The sequence below is a fragment of the Vidua macroura genome, chromosome 1 (assembly GCF_024509145.1).
Source record: "Vidua macroura isolate BioBank_ID:100142 chromosome 1, ASM2450914v1, whole genome shotgun sequence".
NCBI classification, from domain to species: domain Eukaryota; kingdom Metazoa; phylum Chordata; class Aves; order Passeriformes; family Viduidae; genus Vidua; species Vidua macroura.
The window spans coordinates 14,272,353-14,296,936 of record NC_071571.1 but is presented as its reverse complement, the minus strand read 5'-3'; the positions used below and the strand labels follow the sequence as shown (position 1 = coordinate 14,296,936).

General features: G+C 39.5%; 1 protein-coding gene across 2 annotated transcripts in view; it reads right to left on the bottom strand.

Moving 5' to 3' along the window:
- The window catches only part of NRP1 (neuropilin 1), a 113,005-nt gene that overhangs the window by 20,876 nt on the left and 67,545 nt on the right, over window positions 1–24,584 (bottom strand). Inside the window, exons 7-11 of one of the 2 annotated variants that reach the window (XM_053982558.1) lie at window positions 12,899–13,054; window positions 10,065–10,209; window positions 8,293–8,624; window positions 3,641–3,785; window positions 668–772 (exon numbers count right to left, since the gene is read on the bottom strand). In XM_053982558.1, the coding sequence (XP_053838533.1) occupies window positions 668–772; window positions 3,641–3,785; window positions 8,293–8,624; window positions 10,065–10,209; window positions 12,899–13,054 (883 nt within the window). The remainder of the gene's footprint in view (window positions 1–667; window positions 773–3,640; window positions 3,786–8,292; window positions 8,625–10,064; window positions 10,210–12,898; window positions 13,055–24,584) is intronic. The other variant, XM_053982564.1, reaches the window with a different exon arrangement.

Genomic DNA, 24,584 nt, shown 5'->3' with positions numbered 1-24,584 from the left:
TCTGTGCAGAAGTGTGAGGATATGAAACCTAGCATGCTTCCTCTATTTCAGATCCAGTCTATGTTACATGTCCCCCTCTTACTTTTCTGCTGCTGATGGCAGCTTGGAGAACATCAGCCCCTCTGTGGCTGTAACACTGTGTAGGCAGGGAAGCTCATGGAAATATTTCTGTCAGTGTGAGTATGTGGCAGTGCACTTTGCTGAAACAAGTCTGTTTTGTCTCTATCTGGGAAAGGTTTAGGGATGAGATTTGAGTCCTATACTAAGTTTTAGGTAGGAAGCCTATAACTATATAGCCTATAATGTAAACCAAGCAATATTTCAAGTTCTTCAATCTCAGACAATGAATCTCAAGATTATTGTCCAGCTTTTCTTCTTAGTAAGAGAAAGTTTGATTAGAAGATTTGATTAGACACAATTACCACTCAAAAAATTGCCCTCTCTTCCATCTAGTCACTATTATTTTCTTCAAAAATTACATAGCTGAGAAAACAATCAAAAGTATTGTCATGTATAAAAGGCAGATGCCCATGTTTTGACAGCACTAACAATACAAACTGCATACTAATGTCCATTAGTATTGAGTGGTTAAATCAGTGCAAACATTAAGCTGGTGATGGATATGAGCTACAATGAAGCTGCAATGGAATGAGGATGGTTTCTGCACCTGTCAGTTGGTAGTCATCACCTGTGCCACTGTGACAGTTTGCCTGGTCGTCATCACACTCATCCACGGGCTTGCCTTCAGAAACAGTAGGGACAGCAGTTGGAGCTGAAACAAAATCCAGTTGTTCAGTTAAAACACGAGCTGGAGAACCAGCATGCAGCTGGGAGTAACATCTTGATGAGCACATGTGTTGTGTCTGAGGATTGAAGCAACTCTACTTTGCAGGTTGCTTAGTACTTCTTTGGAATGGAGAGTATCTGTTCTGCCTCCTGCACTGAGGCATATCTGACCTGAAGGGCCGAGCACAGCTGGGCAGCAAAGCCCCAGGCTGTCTATTCACTGGCTGACGGCTGTTTGTTGTTCCTATCAAGGAATAGTGAAAGCCTGGCTAGGCAGAATGAGAGTCCTGGAGGGTTGTGTGTGGGGTAGAGATCCCATAATTTTATTGCTCTCCGAAGTCCCAGTGAGTGAGCCTGTGCAGAAGAGCAGGGGGGGATGCATGCTCAAGGTGGTAATTCTCTAGCACCCAATGAGCTGCTGAAGAAACCTCTCTGCAGAGCCCACATAAGAGAGGAAATGTCTGAGCACAGTTCTGGTAACAGCAGCAGGAAGGCAGTGTGATGTGGAATCACTTTGTGCTTAATGAGGACACATGGAAAGTGCTTCTTGATTTTTGCTGAAGTTATAAATAAATAAGACATCAGTGATGTCAGTCATCCGTCCCGGCCACCTGCCTGCTTCTCGCTGGTGATGACTTTCCGGTAGCTGCTGCCTAACCAGTAAAAGTCTGAACCTTGTCATTACAGTTAAAAGCTTCAGGTTTGTGTAAGATGCCAGGAAACACATAGCCCAGAATCTGCAAAGCACGCCACATCTGGAAAACCAGAACACAGAGACTTGGTGCTACGTTTGTGTTTCATGCCGCACGTTTAGTTCCCTGGCTTAAGATAAGCACTCCTGGAATGTGATCCAGGCTTTTGTCTCTTCTCACTTACTGTTATTTTCATCAGCAATCTTTTTCACTCATTATAGGCTATGCAATAATGTATGACTTTTGCAGATTCTTCTTTCCCCTTCTACTGCCCTCAGAAGATCACATACGCTGACTTCTTGGCTTGAAAATGTCAGGAGAGGTGGTACTTTTTGAAGTAGCTATATTATGGGATAAAACATGCCTCTTTAGGACCCTGACCTAAGCTTTACAGGTTCAAGCTATCCCTAGTTAAAGAAAGAGTTTTGTACCTATTATGAATTATGCAGAACATTTGTTACCCACATTGCTATAAAAAACCCTCTGGGGGATCCCTCTAGATTTCTACATCCAGTTAAGTTTCTTATCTTGATCTTTGTGTCCCTGTATAGCCTCAAGCTTGCCTACATCTCTGCCATAATTTCATATATGCCCCCCTGAGATGCTTCAAGCACACAAAAGTTGCCCTCGCTCATTACTGCTGGAGAGCTGATTTCTACTCCTCTCTGTGCCAACCTCCACACTTCTTTTCTCATCTCAACTCTTTTCTTGCTCAGTAAATCTCAAGTGACTTCATTCAACTCCCTTCTTAAAACACAATTATACAACATTAAGCATTATTGTGCTTCTCCCACAGGCAAATGGGAATTGACCTCACCTATCCATCGATGACCTACAGGTGAGCATACATCAAAAGTATACCACAGCAGAAGGAAAACATGTGAAAAGATGTGTCCAGGTGGAAAAACAAAAATGTACTTGCTGTTTCAGTTTGCCTAAAAGCAAAGGGTCCTCCATCTCACTGAGCAATATATACCTGGGAGGTGGTGCACAGACTCACTCTTGGATGGCTGGGTGGCTACAGGAGCCCTGTGGCTGAAGGGCTTTGCCCAGAGATTGTGAGTTTACATAAGGCAGGTGCTGGGTTTTCTTTTTTTTCTGAGCAAGTAGCACAATAGTCTGCAGGAACCAAGTATTCCCACAGGAAATGAGGACTTCCTGCGGGAACTAAGAAGTATTTCCAACCTCCCCACTTTCCGGGCCAAGTAAAATCATACTAATTCAATCACTGAACTAAAAAAAACAACACAGAACTCATCAGTTCTCACAGCAAATGCCTCCCACACTTCCCTCTTGGGGGAGAAATGGTGAGAAAGAAATGGAGGTAGAGTTGTTTCCATTCATCTTGGGAGCCTGTTCAGCTGCTTCTATAAGAGGTGTCATGTGAAACCCCAAATAATATGGTTTGTTATTCTGTATTTTTAAACTGTGTGGTTTATAAGCCTCACCACTGTACCATCATCCACCAGATAAAATTGTTAAATTCACATAGTGTTATCTGTAGTTATCTATGAAGTTAAATAATTATGTTTATATAACAAAAATCAAAGCAGGCTTTATGTCACAGTCCAAGGACAAATGCCTAAACTTTGCTTTTCCTGGTCTTTCATCTCCTACATATTCTTGCAAAATTAAAGCTATTAAAGAACAAAGAGGCACCCTTTACCCCCCAAAAGTAACACCACAGACACTGTCCAGTCAAGTGATCTTTGTCTACCATAGTTTGTGGTGTGAAGGCCCTTTGAAGGATAGAGGGACGTAATTACTATATTTAGTGCAAAACTCCTTCTGCATTCTTGGAAAACATCTCCAGGGTTGTATCATGGTAACATAAAATTTAAGTTCCTGTCTTTATTCTCTGCTAATAGCTCTATGATTCTCAAAAGTATAATCATAAGGCTGCTTAAGGGAATGAAAAACCATGTGGAGAGTATCATTGTGATTCAACAAAGGAATGGGAAAAAGAATAATAATTGTGCCTTGGGCAAATTCAAATGTTGCAGAGAGGAACTGATCAGGCCAAGAAACATCACTAATGGCAGTCATGGAAGTGAGAGTCCGATGTGCTGCCTGTGCAGACACAACAGTCTTCAGCAGCAGACCAGATAGAGAATGTATTTATAAAAAAAATAAAGTACATTCATTTCTAGCAGAGCAATTACCTTCAAGTTCACAGCCCAGCAGCTCCATTCGCAGCCCCAGTCCCCCGTGTGTGGCTCTCTCAGGGTAGACACGTATGAATCGTGTCGATACAGGTTCAAAAGTCCGCAGCTCAGGCGTGTCGTAGTTGGTGTTGCCTTCAAAAGTCTGCAAAACATGACAAATGCTACTTGTTAAAAAAGAAAGAAAAGTCTATTTTTTCACACTCATCTTTTTTCCTTCATTCTCCAGCCTTTGAATTAGGTGAGCTGTAGGCCATATTCTAACAGCTTAGTAAGTGTCAGGCATTCCTATCCTAAATGAGAATGGAAAATACATTGTTAATGCTTCTCGGAAAAGTAATGCATTTCATTTTTCATAAACTCAGTAGCAACTAATCCATCAGGGTCATAACAAGAGCTGAGTGTTTAATGAGACATGTTTTTAAATGGCGCTCTGATCTGAGGTTTAACTGGGTGACATTTCCAACACTTCTCAGGGAAAAAAAATGGCTGAGGTGAAGATCCTGTCACCTTTTAAGTGGTTACAATAATAATCCAACTATTCAAGAGAAAATTTCAATCTGATTTCCTCCAGTGACAGAGCTTCACAAGTTGTAGCTATTTCAAAAGGTATAAATTAAACTTCAGGAGCAGTAGCTGCAAGAGTTTTTCCAGTGAGTCTGCTATTGAAGAAGAATTAGAAGAAAGAGAAAAAAGCTGCTTCCTGACAAAACTGCAATATAATCCAACAGGCAAGGCAGGTCAGTAAATGTACATTTCAGACAAAAAAATATCTTCTCTGAATTGCACTTTGGGCTCTTCAGACATAATACAACTCTCAATGGCATTTGTTTGATACCTTCAGTTTCTCATTTTCACTAATCTTTTGCATATAGAGCACTGTATAATTTTTACTTATAGCAACACCTCAAGTACCTCCATGTAGATGATCAGTCCTTAGAAGGAATCAACTGAACAAAGAAACGGTTCTTGGCATGAAAGCTTTATAGCCCAAGATAGGCAAAAGCAGTTATTTTTACCCTATTTTATAACAAAAAATGCCTTCAGAATATAATGTACAGAAGTCTTTAAAGTACAAAATATGAAAATGCATATAACAATGAAGTAAAAGTATTTTCACATTTCCCATGAATTAGTGAAATGGCAAAACTCTAAAAAACATCTTTGAACTGCAGGTCAAATTTAAGATTAGAAGTGCTACCCTAAGATAGTTCTAAGATATTGCTGTGAAACTGGAATCATTCTTCAGGAAGAAACCATCAGATGTCCTTCATTTTGGATGAGAACAAAACCCAACCTGCAATGAACTCCTTATATTCATCTGTAGCAGAGAAAACAGAGGCCATGGGAAAAGCTGTCAGAATTCCTAAGGCAGAAAACCAGCACAGGTAATCCTGATGGCTTCTTGTATTTTCAGTGCAGTTCTAAAAGCCTTCCTTGTTTTTACTGTACACCTCTGCATTATGATCACAATCCTTCCAGCCACTGCTTACAGAGTGCCAGTAGCAAAAGCCAATGGTGATGAGACACTGTGAAGAACTAAACAAAAAAAAAATTTTGACATCAATGCCGCTTCTTCTACTTCCTAGGGAAATTGCACCTCCAAGGTGGCTTCAAGGGGCACTGGCTGACCCAGTGTACTGCCAGTGCTTGGAAGACAGTTGTCACAAATTCATGTAGAGGGCCTGTCAGATCTAATTGACATGGAATTACATATTATTATATTTGAATAACAATATAGTGCAAATGATCAGAAAAGCTACCTACTATATGAAAAAGAATGAATGCCATTTTGTCTGTAAAAAGTAGACAGACACATGTATCTGAGGAATCCTTGCTCCCTTTTTTAATAGTAGTCTTAATAGCAACATATAATAATGAAAACTGATTTATAAAAGACATCACTATGGAGTACTGACACATAGACATTAGGATTCAATAGGCATCTAGAATTACATTGAATCACTGTCCTTTGTAGAGCAGAGCTGCCTGTGATTGAATTTTGACTGTTAATTTAAAACACATACTGATATTCTTTGTGGGAGAGGAGAGAGGAGTGTACAGTAAAACTTCACGTTGTGAGTGTCCTTTATACAATCTATGTCACAAATTGCTTTACTCCACTACAAAGAGAAGGTATAATAAATAGTAGTTAAACAAAAGAGGAGCTAAGATGGTGAGCAGAACAAAATCTGCCTAACTTATTTTAAAATCAAAATAAACATTGCAGAAAATTTTTAATAGGATGTTCCAAATGGCAGGATGTTCTGAAGTTTCTTGTACCAGAAATTATGAGAGGAACTGTAAAAAAAACAGCAAAAAACTCCCACAAAACAACTCATCTCACCCCCATAAAAAGTAGAAGGATGAAAGAAGTATGAAAGAGAAAGATGACTTTACGGAGTAAGCTTGAGTAAGCAAGCCCATGGACAAGAAATACAAATTGGATCTTGAAATGGAGTTCTGCACCGTTATTTGATGATTTGTGATTCTCACTCCTTTGAGTGCTTGAGCTAAAGCACTCAAAGGGGGAAACATTTTGCACACTCAAAAATAGCTGAAATTGGGTCAGACGAAGAGGAAGGAGTTATGGTAGTCTTTGTGAAAGCAGCTGCAGGCATGAATGACAAGATCATGTTAAGAAACAAGGTGATGTTTCACCCTTTGGACACATTCTGTTGTTATGTTTAGCCTGTCACTGCTCTTTCTTCTCTGAAACGCAGTTGTTTGTTTATTGAAAGTCACGACTTTAACCAAATGAAACGATGTGTTTCATTTCATATAACAGGGCTGTTTCTAATCCACGTTCCTGCTGTGACTCATTATAGCATCCTGTCCCATCCAGCTCTACTTACAGTTAAAAACACTACATTCCAGCATTAACATTTTCAATTCCTCAGGCTCCAAAATCATGGGATTTATCCTATTCTCTTTAAAGAAGACTTTTGCTTTGGAATAAAGTTTATTAAATATATTGAGTTTTTAGGAAGGATTATAATTATGCCACAAGAGATTTGAATTCTAGCCCTCTCCATTCCATTAATCTTGAAAGTTAATTTCTGGTGGTGATGAAAACTGAGGATGGGCTCAGTGCATTAGTTAGCACACTAGTTTTCTTGTCAAACTGCTAACTTCTGACAATGATGGCAAGTGCCTGTATTAGAAAACAGAAAGCCATGCAGCAGACGGCGCGCTGCTTTGAAAGCATATGGCATTATTTTTTCCCTCGTTGAGCCACAGTGTAGAAGTACATGTCAAAACAACATCTATTTTAGAAAGAAAATGGTAAGATCCCATTGTTGATTTACACTCCCTTCACACTTTATGATGAAGTCAAAACTCATGGTAACAAGAGAAAGGAGATGACTGCAAAGGCTGAATCCATTTAGTTTTAATCCCCCAAACAAATGATGAAAAGTGAGAAAATGCAGACATATTCAGTGAGATTAAAACAGGAGAGAATGAAGTCCAATATTTACCAAATGCACTTGGAAAAGCTGCATCCATGGGCCCACTCAGCTTTTCCTTTAAGGAAACACAGGCTCCTCCAATGGATGAGTCTATACAGCAAAACAGCTTTTACATCTAATTTTCAAACTAACACAGATGATATATGGAGCAGCTCCCAGGATTCCCATCTGCCAAGCACCACAACAATTTGCCTTTTGAGGGCACGTTTTGATACATGATTCCCTGGTCATCTCAGTACTACAACACCAATTTGTGAACAGGGCTGCATGCCTACTCATTTCCTCAAGGAACTGGGTAGCAGGACTAAGAAAGTGTTGTGCCTTTTGAGGCAAAAATGCATTTTGTGAGCAGAGATAACAAAATGGGATGGAAGAATTCAGTGGGATCTGGTGTAAATAAGCTAAACCCCCAGTATAATTTAGGTCCTGAAATGCATACATCCAAAACCAAATCAAAACAGATACATTCCCAGAAACTCTTCTGGGCCACAATTATTTTCTTCTCCTTGTAATCTAACCGAACAATTCATTTGTCCCTCCTCTGGAAATGTCTTCCCAAGCAACCTCCAAGATTCTTCCCTTGTGAGAGTACAATAGTACTTCTCACCTGGGATGGGATAACGTGACCAAAACTTCATCCCTTTCTTTTGAAGAGACTTGGATCAGATCATTACAGAAAGCCTGTGAAACTCTCAAAGCAATCAACAGGCAGTTGAGAAACACAACAGAAACCCCATTGAGCTGAGTAACACCATTCTCATTCTATAGCTCTGACAGAAAGAAACAAAACAAAAGTAATTCAAATAAATTTGTCTCAAATAAGTTTGTTCACTCTCAGTTTTACAGTTTGGCTTTTTAGAGTAGATTTTAAAATCCCATTGCATGGGATTTTGCAGTAAGTTGTGGGCCACAGATGCACCAGTGTTTCCAGGAGTCAAGCCTAAGCTAACTGTTGAATAAGCAAACCTTGCTGCCAGAGAGGCAAATGTCCTAAGGCCAGCTCTTGCCCTCAGGCAAGACAGCTCCCACAGCATTCCTTCAGGGCTGCTACCCTTGGAGTCCTCCTACTTGGCTTCACCCCAGCTGCGTGCCTTTTCTAGGGTCAGATAGAGATGTGTAGAAATGTAATGCAAACTTTTTTTTTTTTACTCAACTTTTCTTTAGTGCAGTTTTCACACTTACCTTTATCTTTTTCTTGCTGGAATCCATGATCATTTTCCAATCGGATCCATTGTTGCTGTAGCCAATTTTGAATTTTTTCATGAACACTTTGTTTTCTCGGTGCTTGCCTCCTTGGACAATTATGCCCCTCACTATCTTTTCCTCACCGAGGTCTATTTGAAGCCATTCATTTGTGTATGGATGAGTAGTTGGTGGTAGAGCCCAGCCGGAACGGCTCGTTATGAGACGAGCATTTTCTGGGATCCAGTTTCTATCTACTTGAGTAGATGCAGTAATCTGAGAGTCAGGAATAAGGCCAGACACCATACCCAGCATCCCAGAACAAGGATAATCTACAGAGAAAAAACATCCACATAAATTAAATAGGTATTCTGAACAAGCACCAACACAGAAACAGGACACATCAGTCAATTCAACTATCACAACTGATTACTTATCTATTTCTTATATTCAAATAATCTATTGGATTTGTATATAATTTTCATTTGTTCAAACTTGCACATCTTAGTTTTAGCAGGAAGTACCAAAATACCACAAGTATTTTTGGCTTGGTGGGAACCAAAAGGATCAGAAAATCCTATTCTATTCTTGTTTTCTATTCTTCTTGCTAAGGCAAAGAGTGTAGGGCCATCTGAATTTGTGAATATTTCCTCAGAGAAAACTTCCAAAACCAGCCAAAACGTGGTTGCAGATTACTTAATTTTGGTGAAATTGGAAATGGAAATCTTCATACATTAAAATATAATTTACTGTTGCACTTGAGATATTCCTAATGCATTTTTTTTTTGTCTCTCAGACTTTTTCAGGTGACACAGAAACTAAATAGTTGCTTCTTTTATGATCCTAGATAAAAATAAATTAGAAGTACCTGGTAACAAGAAATTAAGAATTCTAATATACAATGAAACAGTAGATCTGATTACCTACATCTAATCTCAAAAGATTTCATAGAATGACTTGGAATTCTCTAACAAAGTTATCAGTAATCTTATTTTCTTTCTGTATGGAAACCAGTTCTAAGAAACATTTTCAAGACTAAAGAAACACCTTAAAAGAAAAAAAAATATCCCTAAGTATTAAAAATGAGTGCCATTGAACTGTATTAAGTACTAAAAAATGTGCTAGAAAAAGTAGCTTTCTAAAGTCTAATAAATCATTATAATTTTCTTTCAACTGTAAGTTGTATTTCTGCTTTAAAGATCAAGGCACTTCCACTGCATAGAAATTATAGAAAACTTAAAACTGTAAAAAAGATATTTCTAAAAAACTTTTGACAGGTAACTGTGTGATATAAAGGAATTATATTACAATACTGATCATGGCTGGGAACTTGACTAGAAACATCATTATTTGCACAGACTTCAGATCTAAGTGTTTGTACCTTGCAATCCCTTTAAACTTAGTCACGTGTGTTTGTTCCTTGAGAAACCTGCTGAGAGCTACCTATGAATAGCAGACATAAGAGAGAGGGACTGGAGTGTTAGAAGGGAAAAAAATGAGATGGGTATTTACAAAATATCTCTGTATTTCAGGATTTTTGCATGAAGCTGTAAAGTGACTGCAATAAAAGTAATTAAAGCTAAAATATAGTGTCATAAAAATATTTAGATAACACTGGATGTTTTGATTGTGGTGTTTTATTGTCTTTTTTTTAACATTTCTACATTCAGATCATGGTGGAAATCATAATCATGAATTTTACTCATAAAAATAAATCCCACAGCATAGGCACAATAAATCCCCCTGTTTTTATAATCTTTCCCAACACCTACCTGTTATCTTGCAGCCATACACTTCAAATCTCAGCGAAACTCCATTTTCCCAAGACACAGGTCTAATTCTCACAAACCGTGTTAAAACTGGTTTGGCAAAAGCTCTGTAAACAACATCAGTGGGATTGCTATTCCCTTGAAACACCTTTGTGTGGAAAGAAAAAGTATATATTTGTTAGGCTTTCACTTAACTGGTGTTTACAGTTCTGTGTTTTACAGACAGTTTTGATATGAGGTCTAACCAGGGTTGGCTGTGGGGATTAAGACAAAAGACTTGCATGGGAAACTATTTCATTAATCTCCTTACACAACTTTTGCAGACAGATTTGCTTTCCTTGGGGAGGAAAGAAGATGTAAGGTGTTCAATGATACTAGAAAAGTTGTTCCTAATGCCCAGATTTATATGCAGGAATGACAAACACTGGTCTTCGTCACCCAACAACTCCTGTGTTCTGGAAGAACCCCCCAATGCCCCACTAGAGCAGTTTTATTTCTTGTACACTCATAGAATGATGCAGAAAGCTAAAGAATCTCAGGCTCAAATTAAAGATCCGGATTTCAATTAGACCATGTAAAAATCCTATATGGTGTTATGATAAAAATATATATTATTTTGCTGACCTTGGGCTTAAGATTTTTTAAGGTGTGTTGAGCAAACCTGGCTTTGTTAACACCCTGTTTTCAAATCCCTTTCAACAAGGTCTCAGAATTTCTTTCTCCTTGCATATTGAGATTGAAGTCTATTTAAAATCTGTGTAGCAGGCTCCAAGATTTTCCCTGCATCCCCCGAGGCTGGCAGTCAAATTAGATGAACAATGAGACTTCCACCAGAAGCACATGACTGTGCTGTGCTTTCATGTTGAGGATCCTGCAGACACACTTCTTCCTAGCCCAGCCAAAACCTTGCAATGTTCCAGTCCAAAGAAGGTGATTCAGCTTCCTGCTTCTTCCTCCCATAGAGGGGACCAATTTCCTGTTGTTTTCCATGGATGCAGACCCCTCTCCTTTTATGGGAGATTCTCCCATTTCTTACACACACTGTCCTGCTTTCCTGTTTGTTCCTTACAGTAGCTGCATTAATTTGGAGCGGAGGCCAACAGCACACAGCTGTCAACTCATAAGGATCAGTTACAGCTCAAGTAATTTAACATCAGAGTTTCATATCTAGTAAGAGATTTTTAATGGAACTGCATTTCTTTCCAGCAACTTTTTTTTTTTTTTTTCCTGTGAGGACCTGCTGTAGTTTTCTCAAAGTTTGCATCTGACAGAGAAAAGAAGTCTTTTCTCAAAAGTACACAGATTCTTATATGTAGTTAGTGCAACACTGGTGTATGGCTGCCTTGAGACCTGCAGCTGCAAACTTTTCATTTGAATTAAAATATCTGGGAGGGAGACTGGTGCATATGTTTTTCTTGTCTTGATCAACAGCAAAATACTGCCATTTTAGAAAACTTATTTTTTTAATGAACCCTTTGTACAAGTGACACAGGTTTAGGAAATGTTCTCACTAATTAAAGACAGCATGTGCAAGAGAAACTCATGTAAAATACACTTTTGGAGAGTTTACAAATTGAAGCTGGTAATGAAAATCAGGCATGGTCTGATTTTGAAAGAAGCATTTGTTCAGATTACAGAATCCAGAGTCAGGAAACCCTGTGTCTCATACCAGCCACTGTGCTGGCCCCTCTTGTGACTTCGAGCAAGTCAATTATTGTATCTTTATATATATCACTGTACAGTGCCCACATTGTGTCATCTGAGTTTCAGAACTTCCAGTAAAACCAGGATAATACCTGTCAGAGAGAAGCTTTCAGTACTCATTTTTTATTGTTTTCCAAAGTGCTTCAAAAAAGCAAGATGTATTTGTTAAACACTGCTACCACATTGATTAGATAAATGTAGTGGACTTGGCATAGCACTTGCAGATGAGTCAGGGACAAACCAGTAACCAAATATTTAGAGCTAGATAGGGTTACACCGATAGAGTTTGATATTGTACAGCTCCTCTGTGTCTTTACAGAAGGGTCACAAAAAAGCTGTTTTGAAGGGAGGTACCACAGAACTTTCCCAATTGCATCAGCCCCTGGCAGCCTCTGGGGATGCTGCTTTCAGGCACATCCTGAGCGAGGTGGGAAGGGAGGCACAGCCTCACTGAGGCTATTCATGTGTGAGCTGGAGCAGAACTGACTTCTCAGTAATGAGCTTTATGCTCACGGTAGCAGATAATGACAATTTTTCTTATGAGTGTCTAAAGCTGTTTCATAGGGAGGTCACAGAGAGCAAATCTGCTGATAAATGGAAAGGTGATAAAAATCTATAAGGATGGAAAGATGTGCCTAATCATCTGTCTGCATGACCCCTATCACTGAGGTACTTGGAAGTCTAACAAACCACTAATCACCTGCTAGCAGTCCTGCATAGCCATGCACAGGGAGCTGAGGCACTGACACATTGCATATCCAGAGCTGCACTGCATACAGAGGACAGACACAGTTTTTGAAAATTCTGCATAATGTTTTTCTCAAGGTCACATAGAAAATCTCTGAGAAACAGGGAAACAGCAGAACAATCCAGGAAAAAGACACAAAATGTCTCAAATTATGGTGAGTTCAATACATCACCTTACACCATTTTCAGCTGCTCTAGGCTTTGCATAAACAATTTCTATGTCCCATTACTACTGAGGCACAAGATGGCTTTTGGATTTGGGAAATTGTGCTGATCAACCTGACTAAACCTTATTCCTCTTTTTTGAATAGGTAATAACAACTAAACAGTTCAACAGACTATTCTTCAGCTGAAGAGAGATAAAAAAAGAAAAAAAAAATACTTACAACAGGCTTGTTTCCCTCTTTCAGTGTAATCCAGTCCTCTCCATTGGAGCTGACATCTACACGATATGTTTTCAGGTAATACTCTTTCTTTGTTTCTTTTGAGATGGCTCCTTGGGTCCCAATTCCAGAAACAAAGCGGAGAAGGCCCAGGTCTACCTGTGGAAGAGAGTAATTTGGAATGTGAGGACAACCAGTTCAGAGCATAACAACATTGCAGCAGTGGCACCCTCTCTACCTCACCCTGTTTTACAAAAACAACAAGGATTTTATAAAGAGCAAACTGCCAAATATTGTTGACAATAACATAGACATAACTCCTCTTTTGTAAATAGTGTTATCACTGTTTACAAAAGAAGGGAAAATTTGCCTAATTAGCCAGGAATGTTATTCACACACCAGAGAATTCTGTTTCCTCTGTGAGGGAGGAACCAGAGACACCATCAGTGCAAGTGGGAACCACCAGACTGTAGAGGAGTTACTAGAGAAATTCCTCAAGGACCAGTCTGCTGAACAACCTTACTTAATAATTTCATTAAACACTTGCATAGATGCTAATGAAATTCTCTAAGGACACTCAGCTGCAAGGTGTTGCCAACACAGAGGAGACTCATGCAGTGAGACCTGAGTGACCCAGAGGACATGGCAGTAGAAATGGGGTGGAATTTACTAGGATAATGTCAAAGTTGTGCACTTATGGAATGATGACAGAAATTCTGCTAAAACCCAGAAGATCATCACTTGCAAATAGAAGAGAAGAATCCTAATGTATATTAGTTGGTCACAAGATAATTACAAATCACTGTGTGATTTTGTGGGGAAAAAGGCAAATTAGTTGCTATATACTTATGATGTATTTGAGGAAAACAGAAAGATGCATTAAGACAAGTGTAGTAATTCTGTTCCAACTGTCAAATGCCATGAACTTCTATCATTAGAAAACAATGTCATTTTGAACTTGCTGGAGAAATGCACATGAATGTGCATTAGAGGTCATCTCACTTCTTCACTCCTCTCTCTCTCTTTCTCCTTCTCCTTTGGAAGTACATTGTCCATTACAAATGGACAAGTGATTTAGGTTAACCTTGCTCTCCCCCATTATTTATTTTTCATCCAGGTCTTTTCCTTATCTAGTTCATCATGTGGCATCAAAGAAGTATCAACATATTTGAGAGGATGACATGGTGTGCAGGAATACAGCTACTCAAGTAGCTGGCTACTCAGTTCTGCTGGCAAAAGAAACCCTTATCCCAGTGCACAAGTCCAGCTGCCAAATAGCTGAAACCAGGCACAAAACTTTCTTACAGTCAGGTTGGTGACCACAGTTTTGAAACCTCTGCCGTTTCCTTACAGCTTTTTTAGCCATAACGACAGACCAAACAAAATCAAATTCTTCACCCTTTTTCTCTGCAGCTAGAACCTTCTCTTTGTTTCCTAAAGCAGGTAATTTAATTTCAGTGTAAAATGACCCTATTCACAAAATATTAATCAGTGTAATTTATTCCCCTAACTTCAGTTGTCCAGAGTTTAGTAGGGTAATAGTAGGTTGAATTAACCTTCTCAAGCGAATGGCCCCATGAATGTCCCAGTCTTTTTCATTATTTCCAAAGTACGTAGGATGCAGAATATATGTGTCTTGTGTCCCACAGGCATCCTTTTTCCTGGATGTATGTCATATATCCAAAGGCACTGGAGCAGTTAAATCACCATGCTGTGCATTCTCTTTCAAAAGGCTGAAGGAAGTGCTATTGAGGACAGAGTGTCTGCTCTCTCAGTGCCCATGTCATATGCAAGGCATTTTGGAGTCCTCCAACACAAGAATAGCAGCCTTGTGTGTGACAGATAGAACTGGCTTTCAGGGCAAAGCCCCTGCCCCAGTTTGTAAGGCTCATAAAGTCTATATGTAACATTTTAGCCCTTGTCTGTAGGGATGAAATACTGCAACATTTTGTTTTTGTGTGATAAAAAAATTTCAGTCTTAAAAAAAAATAAATAAAATCCCAGCACCACCTCACAAAAACAATCAAGTGATTTAAAGTAACTGGAGAGTCTCAGATGTTAGATTGTTGCAATCTGAAAGTTAATGGGGGAATCTGGGCATCGTTGCTCTGAGCAATCTCAGCTTAACTTCAAATGCTCTCCAAGCTGTACTCTGCTGATTGTAAAGTGTGCTGCACTGAGTTATGTCCAATACCACATTCACTTCCAGGCTGAAGTGCACTTGAAAATCTGGAAGTCTGAGGGAGCACAGAGCTAAGTTATTTAAATGATCTGCCTCTCTTACAATTTGAAACAGCTCTTCAGTTTTGAAATGATTAGGGTCCCAAGCCTGTACCATTCCAACTGATTTGAAATTATTCTAGTAGAGGCTTTTTAATATACAGTAAGTACTTCATTGTGAATAAAGTCAAGCAATGGCCTTTTACAAGAGTTCTGAGTATTTGAAGCCAAGTTAAAATTTAACATTGGTGGCTTAGGAAGATTTGATTATTTGATGCCTGACTTATCAATTGCTACCAGTCACTGACAATTCAGGCCTCAGGCTTGTACTGTCAGAAAACTTCAGGCCCCCAAATTTTGCTTGGTCCTGAAATCTGGGATTCAATACATCTTCTTAACTCCAGAGCACTGAATATCCTACAACATCTATCTTCTATCTTACTGCCCAGGATTAAGTCCCAAACACACAACGGATATAGACATGGACTTTCATGCCTAGAACCTGGCAGAACTCTCTCACTGGGAGAGAGGGAGACTCTGAGAGGACTTCTGATTTATTGCCTATAAGTAAGGAAGGGAAGGCAACCTCATTAGCACTCCTGGCTCCAGTAACTGAGAAGACACTAGTGGAGGAAGGAGAGCTCTCCTTGTTAGGGAGCACATCTCTTCACATGGGTGTTCTTTCTCTCCAGGTCAGCAAATCTTTATGTGCTCTTGAAAACTGGAACTATGTCAACAGTGGTCCTCTCCTGGAGTGCCTGGAGTCTGACAGCTCGAGTGCTCAGCACAGCTTTAAACCCCTTGCAAAAGCAAGCTGTGACCCCAGACCTGCTGCGTGCCAGGGGCTGTTTGCTCACAAGCTGATAAAAGAAAGAAGAATAACATTTCTCCATTGGTGTTTTGTGAGAAAGAAGCAGTGCAAACAAGAAAGGTGAGATTAAACAAAAGAGAAACAGAAGGACCTCTTGGAATTTTGAGTACTAACTCTGTGTCAGTGAAAAAGTCCAGGAGAGAGGTAGGGCTTAAGGCATTTACTTCCCTTTGACAGTTCTTTGCAGTAGCCTCCGGAGGGGAGCTGCCCCTCTCCAGGTGCATGCAAACAGAATTACAACTGTGCACCCCTCCGTGGTGCCTAAGTATGTTTGCAAATTAAGCTCTAAATGTAGCAATCTTCTCTAAGTAAGGTGATAGAAATGAATTATGTAGAAGACTACCTCGGAAACTGCATGACACATTTTAATGGGCTGTTAAGCTCCCCCTCATTAATCACTTTGTGATGCATTTTGTTTTTGTTCCAATGGTTTTTGAAAGTTTGCTTTCTATAAAATGCAAAAAGTTGTCCATAAAACACAGATTCTAAATGTCACTGGGACTGTACAGAACTGAGGTTCAACCTCATCAATTGCTAGTAACAACTGGATCCTGAAGGTACCAGAGTGTAGCTGTGATAAGACACAGGTCTTCTCTATTTTTCCCAGAGGAATCAGTGCAGAGGAATAGCTCTGGAACAGCTGTGTCACCAGACAGGAAGTCTTTTGCATCTTGAAGGCTTCTATCTAGAGAGTCCACCTCTCTGTATAAGTTCCAGTCCACACAGTATGTCCTCTCCAAAGAAGTCTCCAAGTGTTAACGTGACCAAAGGTAACCCATTTTTCTCAGATGCAGGCTATTCCAGCTATGACTGTAATATAAGTCTTTAATAACTCGGTTTTTGTTTTTTCCTTCTTGTCCTTTTTGTTTCAAGAACTTGTGTTTCATGTTAGAGTGACTGTGAAGAGATGTGGTGTTGAAATACAGTACTTTTGAAGATGAACATCAAATGCATTTCCCTGCAATTATTTGACATTTAACGTTCTGCACATATGATAAACAAACATCTGGTATTTATTCTAGAAAATGCAAGCGGTTTTGTAAGTTATTGCAAGCCTTATGGCTGTGATCTGAGATAGGCAGCTGTCTCCAAACCTGAAATCTTCACATTTCGTTTCCATGACCAGAATTTCAGCTTTAACTAACAGCAGCATGTTTCGAGTTTTTCTTTTTTTTTTTTAATTTTCACTTTCATTCAGATTAAGAAGCATATCTCTCTTGAAAAATGATGCCTAAGGGCCTTATCCAAAAACACAGCCTTTGATAGTTGCCTGTGCTGCAATGTGAACACTATTTGAAAGTGCAAGTCTGGGAGCAGACTTGCCTACAGGAAATACTACCAACTTAAAAAAAAATTAGGAGCATCTCGAGTGTTTTTTTTTTCCAGGAGAGAAATGTTCATGGTTTTTTTTTCAAAAAAGCCTCACTTGTTCCCATTTCTAAAATCAATTTATTTCCTACAGAAGCATATTACAAGGCACTAGCTGTTTCTACATATGAATTACTTCCTCTGTATTTATTCTACAATATCTCCTAGCATCCAGGAGAAATATTCTTATTGCTGTATTCCTATCTCCAAAAAATGCAGGTGGGTGACACATTTTTAAGACAAAGATACGCAAGGGGTGGCATATGCATTTTACTTGAGACCAGTTAAGGAGAAGGAAAAAATAACATTTAGCTCTGCACCGTGCATCACGTAGCAAATCTGAGCAAACTGCTGGATAAAGAATGAGACACAACATACACTGCTTGAAATTAATAATGCTTCTTCCTGTTGTCATACATAACTAGGTTGTAGTATGGAAGACCTTATCTTCAGAATGAAAATCTGCCTTGTTAAATAAAATACAGTCATTGACAGAGCTGTAGCAAGGGAGCAGTTGTGCCAGCTTTTAACACTCCTACTGTAGGTCTGTTCAACAGCCTGAGAAAATAAAGTACTGAGTGCTGGAGTTTGATTAACAACAGGAAGCTTTTTGTTGTGGGCATCTCTTGTGGCTTGAAAAGCTGTACAATCCATTACTTGACACAACATACCAAAGCAAATATTTTTAGAGAACCGTGTCATTTCCCTAGATAGCATACAGTGCTCTGAGTCAGATTAACTGTTGTGACGCTTCACTGTTCTTTCACATATTTAATTAAACAAGAGTTGATCTACTTTCTTAACACTGCTGTTGATTTGGCCAATCATGCTTTCTCATGAGGTATATACAACTATGACTTAATACCTTAATTTCTTAGATTGTAATGCTAAATAAAAATGGGGCAGGCTCCAGTAGAAATTCTGAAAATAGTCTAATTAGTTTGGTTGGAAAATTACTTCCAAAAGTCTTCGTTCTTGACATGAGTAGTCATTACAAGAGCACAACTCCTTGATTAATGACAGGTTGTAAATATTCATCCTAGATTTAAGTGAAAATAGTTAAGCCTGTAAACTACCTCAAATCTTTGTGCAAAACTCTCAGTGATACTTGCAGCACCTCCATAAAGAAGGTGGGGAGAAAATATTGCTTTTATTAAGATCTCTCCTGAAGAGAGTTTCTTATTGACCTTGACAGCAACATCCTGAAATCCCCAAAAGGGAAAGCAGCTAATCACATGCTCAACTTGTAGTCTGTGCCTAACAACTGTCCCCAGTCAGCATGTTTTACTAAACTGATGCTTATGTGACTTGGCAAAATGGGGAAGCATGGAAGAAGAGATGAGAAAACATTCAAGCCAAAGACATAGGAATTTTTGGCAGCAAAAGGGAAATGAACCTTTATTTAGCAGTTGAAATATATATTTCTCACAATCTTCAAATCTTCTGCGCAAATCCCTTTCTGCAGAAGAAAAAAATCTAAGTGTAAAGATTCCCCCAACTGAAAACAAAGAATAGAGTCAAAAGATGCTATCAAGTTGAGCTACTGATGCTGTGGTCACAGAATTAAGTACAGCAACTTTTCTCAGAAGCAGATCATCCAGTTTCTATTGGAGAAAATTTAGGATAATGGTGAAAAACTATGACTGATAAACATAAGAGAACCTCAGTCATCATTATGAAGCTGATTCAAGAAGGAAAATATGCAGAAGGCCTAAGAAAAATGAAATCCAGAAACATAAAGGAAAAAAGAAAAGACAAGAAAAGAATAAAAGAAAAAGCTTCTGTGTCTCTGACAGAGAAAAGATAATGCTTGTGTGGGCTGTGTTGCATCTGGATTCATGGCACATTCTCCCACTCTTATGTTAATTTTTTTTTTTTTTGCATAAATCAGAAGCAACTAATTAAAAAAGAAATATTTAATTCTGACATGTTCTTTGAACTGGTGTTCCATCTGGTTCTGTTTGAATAGTAAAATCTGCTGTAGTCATAAAAATTGGCAAGCAGCACTCTGGTAAAGAGAAACAAAAGAGACTCAGTACAGCAGGTTAATACACTAGCATTTTAACTGGAGACATTTGCAGAATTCAGCAAACCAAATCGCTCCAGTATGGAAACTATAAAGATCAAATGGGAAAGAGAAATGCAGTGAGGGGGCCGGGAGCAGCGCTGCCAGTGGCACCGGAGCCTGGTGTGACAGTCGCACCAGAGCCCTGTGTGACAGCGGCACCGCAGCCCTGTGTGACAGTGGGGCTGGAGCCCTGTGTGACAGTGGGGCTGGAGACCCGTGTGACAGAGGCACTGGAGCCCTGTGTGACAGTGGGGCCTGAGCCCTGTGTGACAGTGGCACCAGAGCCCCCTGTGACAGCTGGCTGGAGCCCCGTGTGACAGCGGGGCCGCAGTGCTCACCGGGCCAGGCGCCGCTCCTGAGAGAGACGGGCTCGCTGCGAGCGTGAAACGCGCCCAGGGCACACGCAGGGGCTCGGAACCATCCCCCTGCCACTCATTTGCAAGCTCCATCTCACGCATTCATGTGGGGCTTTGATGCAATGCCATCGTTATTCAGAAGACTCAGAAAATACCTTTTTCCTAATTTATTTTTCTTACTTGAACACTATTTAAAACCTGAACACCAAGATACAATAAACTCTGATAACAAAGGGAGGAAAATGTAATCGTATTGGGTTTTCTATAGACTCTGGGATCTAAGCAATCAGCATCTTATGCCATTCAAATCCTCTCTGTAGCAATGGAGAGAAAGGCTGATTAACTCCCAGTGCTTTAGAAAAAGATTGTTTTACATCTTGCAGGAACATATCTTGCTGTGAAATATTACTTCTTTAAAATGAAAACCTTTGCTTCAGCACTACATTAACTTGCAAATGGATAACCTAAGACATATACAATGACTTGGTCAAAAAAAAGGAGGAATGTGAATGGCCCCTTTCTCCAGCTAAGATACTTAGGAACCCTTGCTGAGCAATAAATGAGTCAGGAACGTAATACTTTTAATTAACGTTTTCTGAATACTTATTTGTAATTTACATTTAATTTTAAACCTGAGCTTAATCCTCTGATCTGGAATGAAGACAACTATTTAGTGCAGTTTGAATGTGACCTTCTCTGGTTTGTGTTAGAAACTATAGAAAAGAGAAACTCTATAGCAATACTTGCAGAACCACTCTTTTCTGAGAGAAGGACATAATTGTAGGACTTTCTTTCCCCTAAGTGTACTGAGCAACTAATGCACAAATGGGAAACAAGTAATCCAAAGCTTCTCATTCAGCCTTCTTCACATATGAATAACCAGACTTTGGGCGGAAAAAATTGAATTTTGCCTATTAAGTTCTTTTGGTTTTTTGTGCCAGCTGCTGTCCTGTCAAAATCAGGAGGAACAGGCAGAAGGGTTTGATTTATAATTGTGGTATTTTGAGTATAAGTACAATGCTACATGGGTAAACACACAGTAATAACTTCTGCTTCCTGTTTCACAGCATACCTATGCTAATGGCAGGAAGATGCTAAGCAAGGGATGATATGCTGTGTAAAATTAAACCTCTCCTGTCTCAGACAGCACACCTTGACTGCATAGATAGATCTGACTGTGCAATCACTGTGTTCAGCGTCAGTTCCACTGAAATAACTGGAATTTACTACACTATTTTTGAGAGTTCAGGCTTTGGGTTTTCTATAAAAAATCACAGCAAAATGAGGACAAAGTGCCAGTGTCTGTGATATAATACTTTTTAAGCCTAATTTCACTGGAATAGGTGTACAACCTGTGTCACATGGAAATACATGTATTTTCTTTTGATCAGCTTTCTCATCTTGGAAAATCGGCACAGTCTCTTTAAATCAGTCATTCATCCACAGGAGTCTGCATTCATTTATTCTCTGTTAAATGGAACTGTCAGTTTTGTTGCATCAAAATTCGATTTTCTATTTCATACACATTGTATATGATGATTTTAATTTACTGCTGGGTCACCAAGCAAGTCACTGCTTTTTTAAAATATGAGTTTCTGCTACCTTCTAGAAAAATGTCAGGTAGCTACAGTTAGACAGTGTGGTGAGGGTGCTGTAAATGTACAGTGAAAAATGAGAGACAGACTGCACATGCAAAGGTTATTTCACTTTTTCTGGTATGTTCCTCACAGCTCTGAGGAAATGAACATATGTAGATTAAATACTTCTGAAGCTGTGACTTGGAAAACCCACTGCTGAGAGTGGTGCTCTTGTCCTGTGCCAGAGAAGGAAGTGGGACAGCAGAAGGGATGCACAGGTCACTGACTACCAGGATAACTTCCCCCAGGTGCTAAAGCAAACCTGGGAGACTGGCTGCCCCCAGCTCTGTCCTTCCCTCAGCAAAGCACGCTCAAAATTCAGGCAGGAAGATTTTATTTACAGGGTTTCTTTGGCCAGATAATGGTGCCTGGTTTTTGTATCCCCACTCTACCTATCTAAAAGTTACTCTATCTGCAGTTATGTAAAGAGAAAAGCTATTGATTTTTAAGTGCTGTGGCTTTTGAAAATAAACACAGGATGTATTTTCTTAGTTAAGCATATCATGAAAAGGGGGAACCCTCCTATGGAGTCCTAATTTTAAAGGCCTGGTAAGAACATTTAAAAATTATTCTGTGCTATGTTAACCCTTCAGTTCATTGCCTGAAGTCAACAGTATTTGCACTGGAGAAGAACCAGCTCCTGTGTCTGTTACGGCTGAAAGACACTTTAGTCTTTAGTACAATAATCTGTAACCTAAATGCAACCAGTTAAAATATACCCTGGTCTGATATGTGATGGGACAGATTGATCCTCTCATCATCTTCAAGAGGATCAACACCAGAAATGAGTTTAGCCTGAAGTGTTCAACACAGAATGCTGCAATGAAGAGAAAGACCAGACTACACAGGTACAGCTGGTTGGTGAAGTTATGTGTAAACAGTACTTCCCTGGTGAGAAGCCAGTTGTGCCTGAAAACAGGGGAACTGAATCTCAGATTAATGTTTGGTAAACTGTATTTTCTCTGCTAGCAGCTTTTGTTTACCAGTCAGCTTTGGAGGTTATTCTGATACCTTTTAAAAGACTTTTTTTGAAACCTTAAATGAAAACATTAGAAGCAAAGACAAAATGAAATTAAGTGTTCCCTTTTTGAAATACATTTTTTTTTCTTTTTTTCTGTGGGGGCAAGAAGACAAATTGCTTTCTGAAGGGCAGGTATTTACCACTTGGGAGAAATCTCATTTATCCTTCCACTCTACCTATTTTGCTACTGCTGTGAAAATGTCACCTAATGGGCAGAACAGAATTGAACTGGGACAGAAAAGCAGGATGACACAAGGACAGGAGAGGTAAATAATAGCTCAGCAACAGAAAATCTGGAGCCTGGATGCTGGGATGGGGAAGGGCCCATAGGACTCATCAACTCTACAGCTTCATACTACTGTGCAGGTGTGGAAAGAGTGAATAAAAAAATGCACAATCGTCTCTGCCAAGCACTCAGCAGCACACCTCTCATCTCCAGCCCAGGGTTGGCCCCATGAGAACAGAGACCTTTAGCTCAGTAATAACTCTGCTTATTATAACACACCTCAGCTGTGTGTTCTTACCCAAGGCTCTGTTTCTAGCCACTGCCCTTAGTCACTTAACTTCTAGCCTTGAGCTTTACCTCACCCTAGTCTGACACCTGCCTAGTCTCGTAGATTAATTTATTTCTGCCAGACTCAGAAAAATCTCCCTCTGAGATACCTTCCTTCACATCTGCACAAGGTCCTGGCTGTGGTGTTTCTTAAGATGTGTTGTTTGGTACTGAGTGGGCAAAGCTGCCTCAGCCCCCACAGGGTCTGCAAATTGTCTGGGAGAGAGCTCCCCTACCCAGCAGAATGGTAAAAACAACTGATTTCTTGGCACGATGGCAGCTTAAAACCCAGCAAACTATAACAAATATTTTGAGCCAAGCCAAATATCTGAACCTGGTGAGTGGGAAAAATAAAAACAAAAACAAAAGAGAGCGAGAAGAACCACTTTGTACAGAGTAAGTGGATTTAATTTCTGTGAAATAAAGAAGAACAAGATGTGATGTAAAAAAAGCCAAAAATAAAATGAAACAAGCCAGTGGTGGTTAGTTTAAAACTAGTTTTAGTTTAGATTTAAAGATTTTAATTTCTTTGCCTCATGGAATGAACTAGTGAAAGTGAGATAAATTTACAAAATTATTTTAGTAGCTGCTGAATCAGTGCTTTTGGTGGACACATTTTTAATTCACTATCTCAGCTCTAAAAGGCCATCTGTCTCACAGCCATTGAGGGGATGTAGGGCTGGACTGGGAAGTAGATGCATAGGTAATTACAGAGCTACATACAAACTACTCAGATCTCTGCACAGTGGATCCCCTGAAAAAAACTGAAACTGTTATAATGATTAGGCTGGCAGTGGAGGCTCAGAGGGGCTCTGCTTCTGCTGCTCCTCCATATGCTGCACTCAGGATTGCTTGAAGCCACACAGGACTCCCCTCTGTATTAGGCCTGATGTTGAAACATTTCAGAGGGAGGTAGAGAGGATTTTCTTCTAAACTGCATTTTGCACCTGCACTTCCAGAGCAATAAGCCTGCCAATGGTTTTGCACAGTTCTCTGAGCATCTCTTCAGCCACCCCAGAGTGATAAATCTATGGCTGGGAACTTTCTGGTACTAAAATAGCTCTTAAAGCACTTTGAATAATCAAAAAACCTTCATACTTTGTAGGGCCCTTTTATTTCTCCCTCTCCCTCTAGTTTAATTTCAGTACTTGCCTTTGTGAAACTCTACCATTTATTCCCATGTCACAGTAAATAAAGGTATGAATGTATCCTGCTGGGTCAATTAACCCTGGTTCTGTGCTGTGTCACAGTCTGTGCTGGCTGTGATTTCCAGAAAGGAATATTCTTTTGTCATTCTTTGCCCATGTGCAAAGCATGTTAAGACCGCTAAGATAACTGTAACACTTTTCTACACAAAGCTAACTCTGCTTTTTGTGATTTCTGGAGTGCAGTTATGAACTGTAAAATGACATGAACTAAATTCATGACTTGTAATCTAAAATGGTAGAGAAGACAAAGGACTGACAGTTTTTGTGCTTTAATGTCAGTGTGCTCCCTAATGATGCGCAAACCCCACCACAAAGCCTTGAACTCCAGCTCTCAGACTGTCCTTCAAAGGCCAGGAAAACTGGGAGGCTGAGATTTCCCAGTTTCCA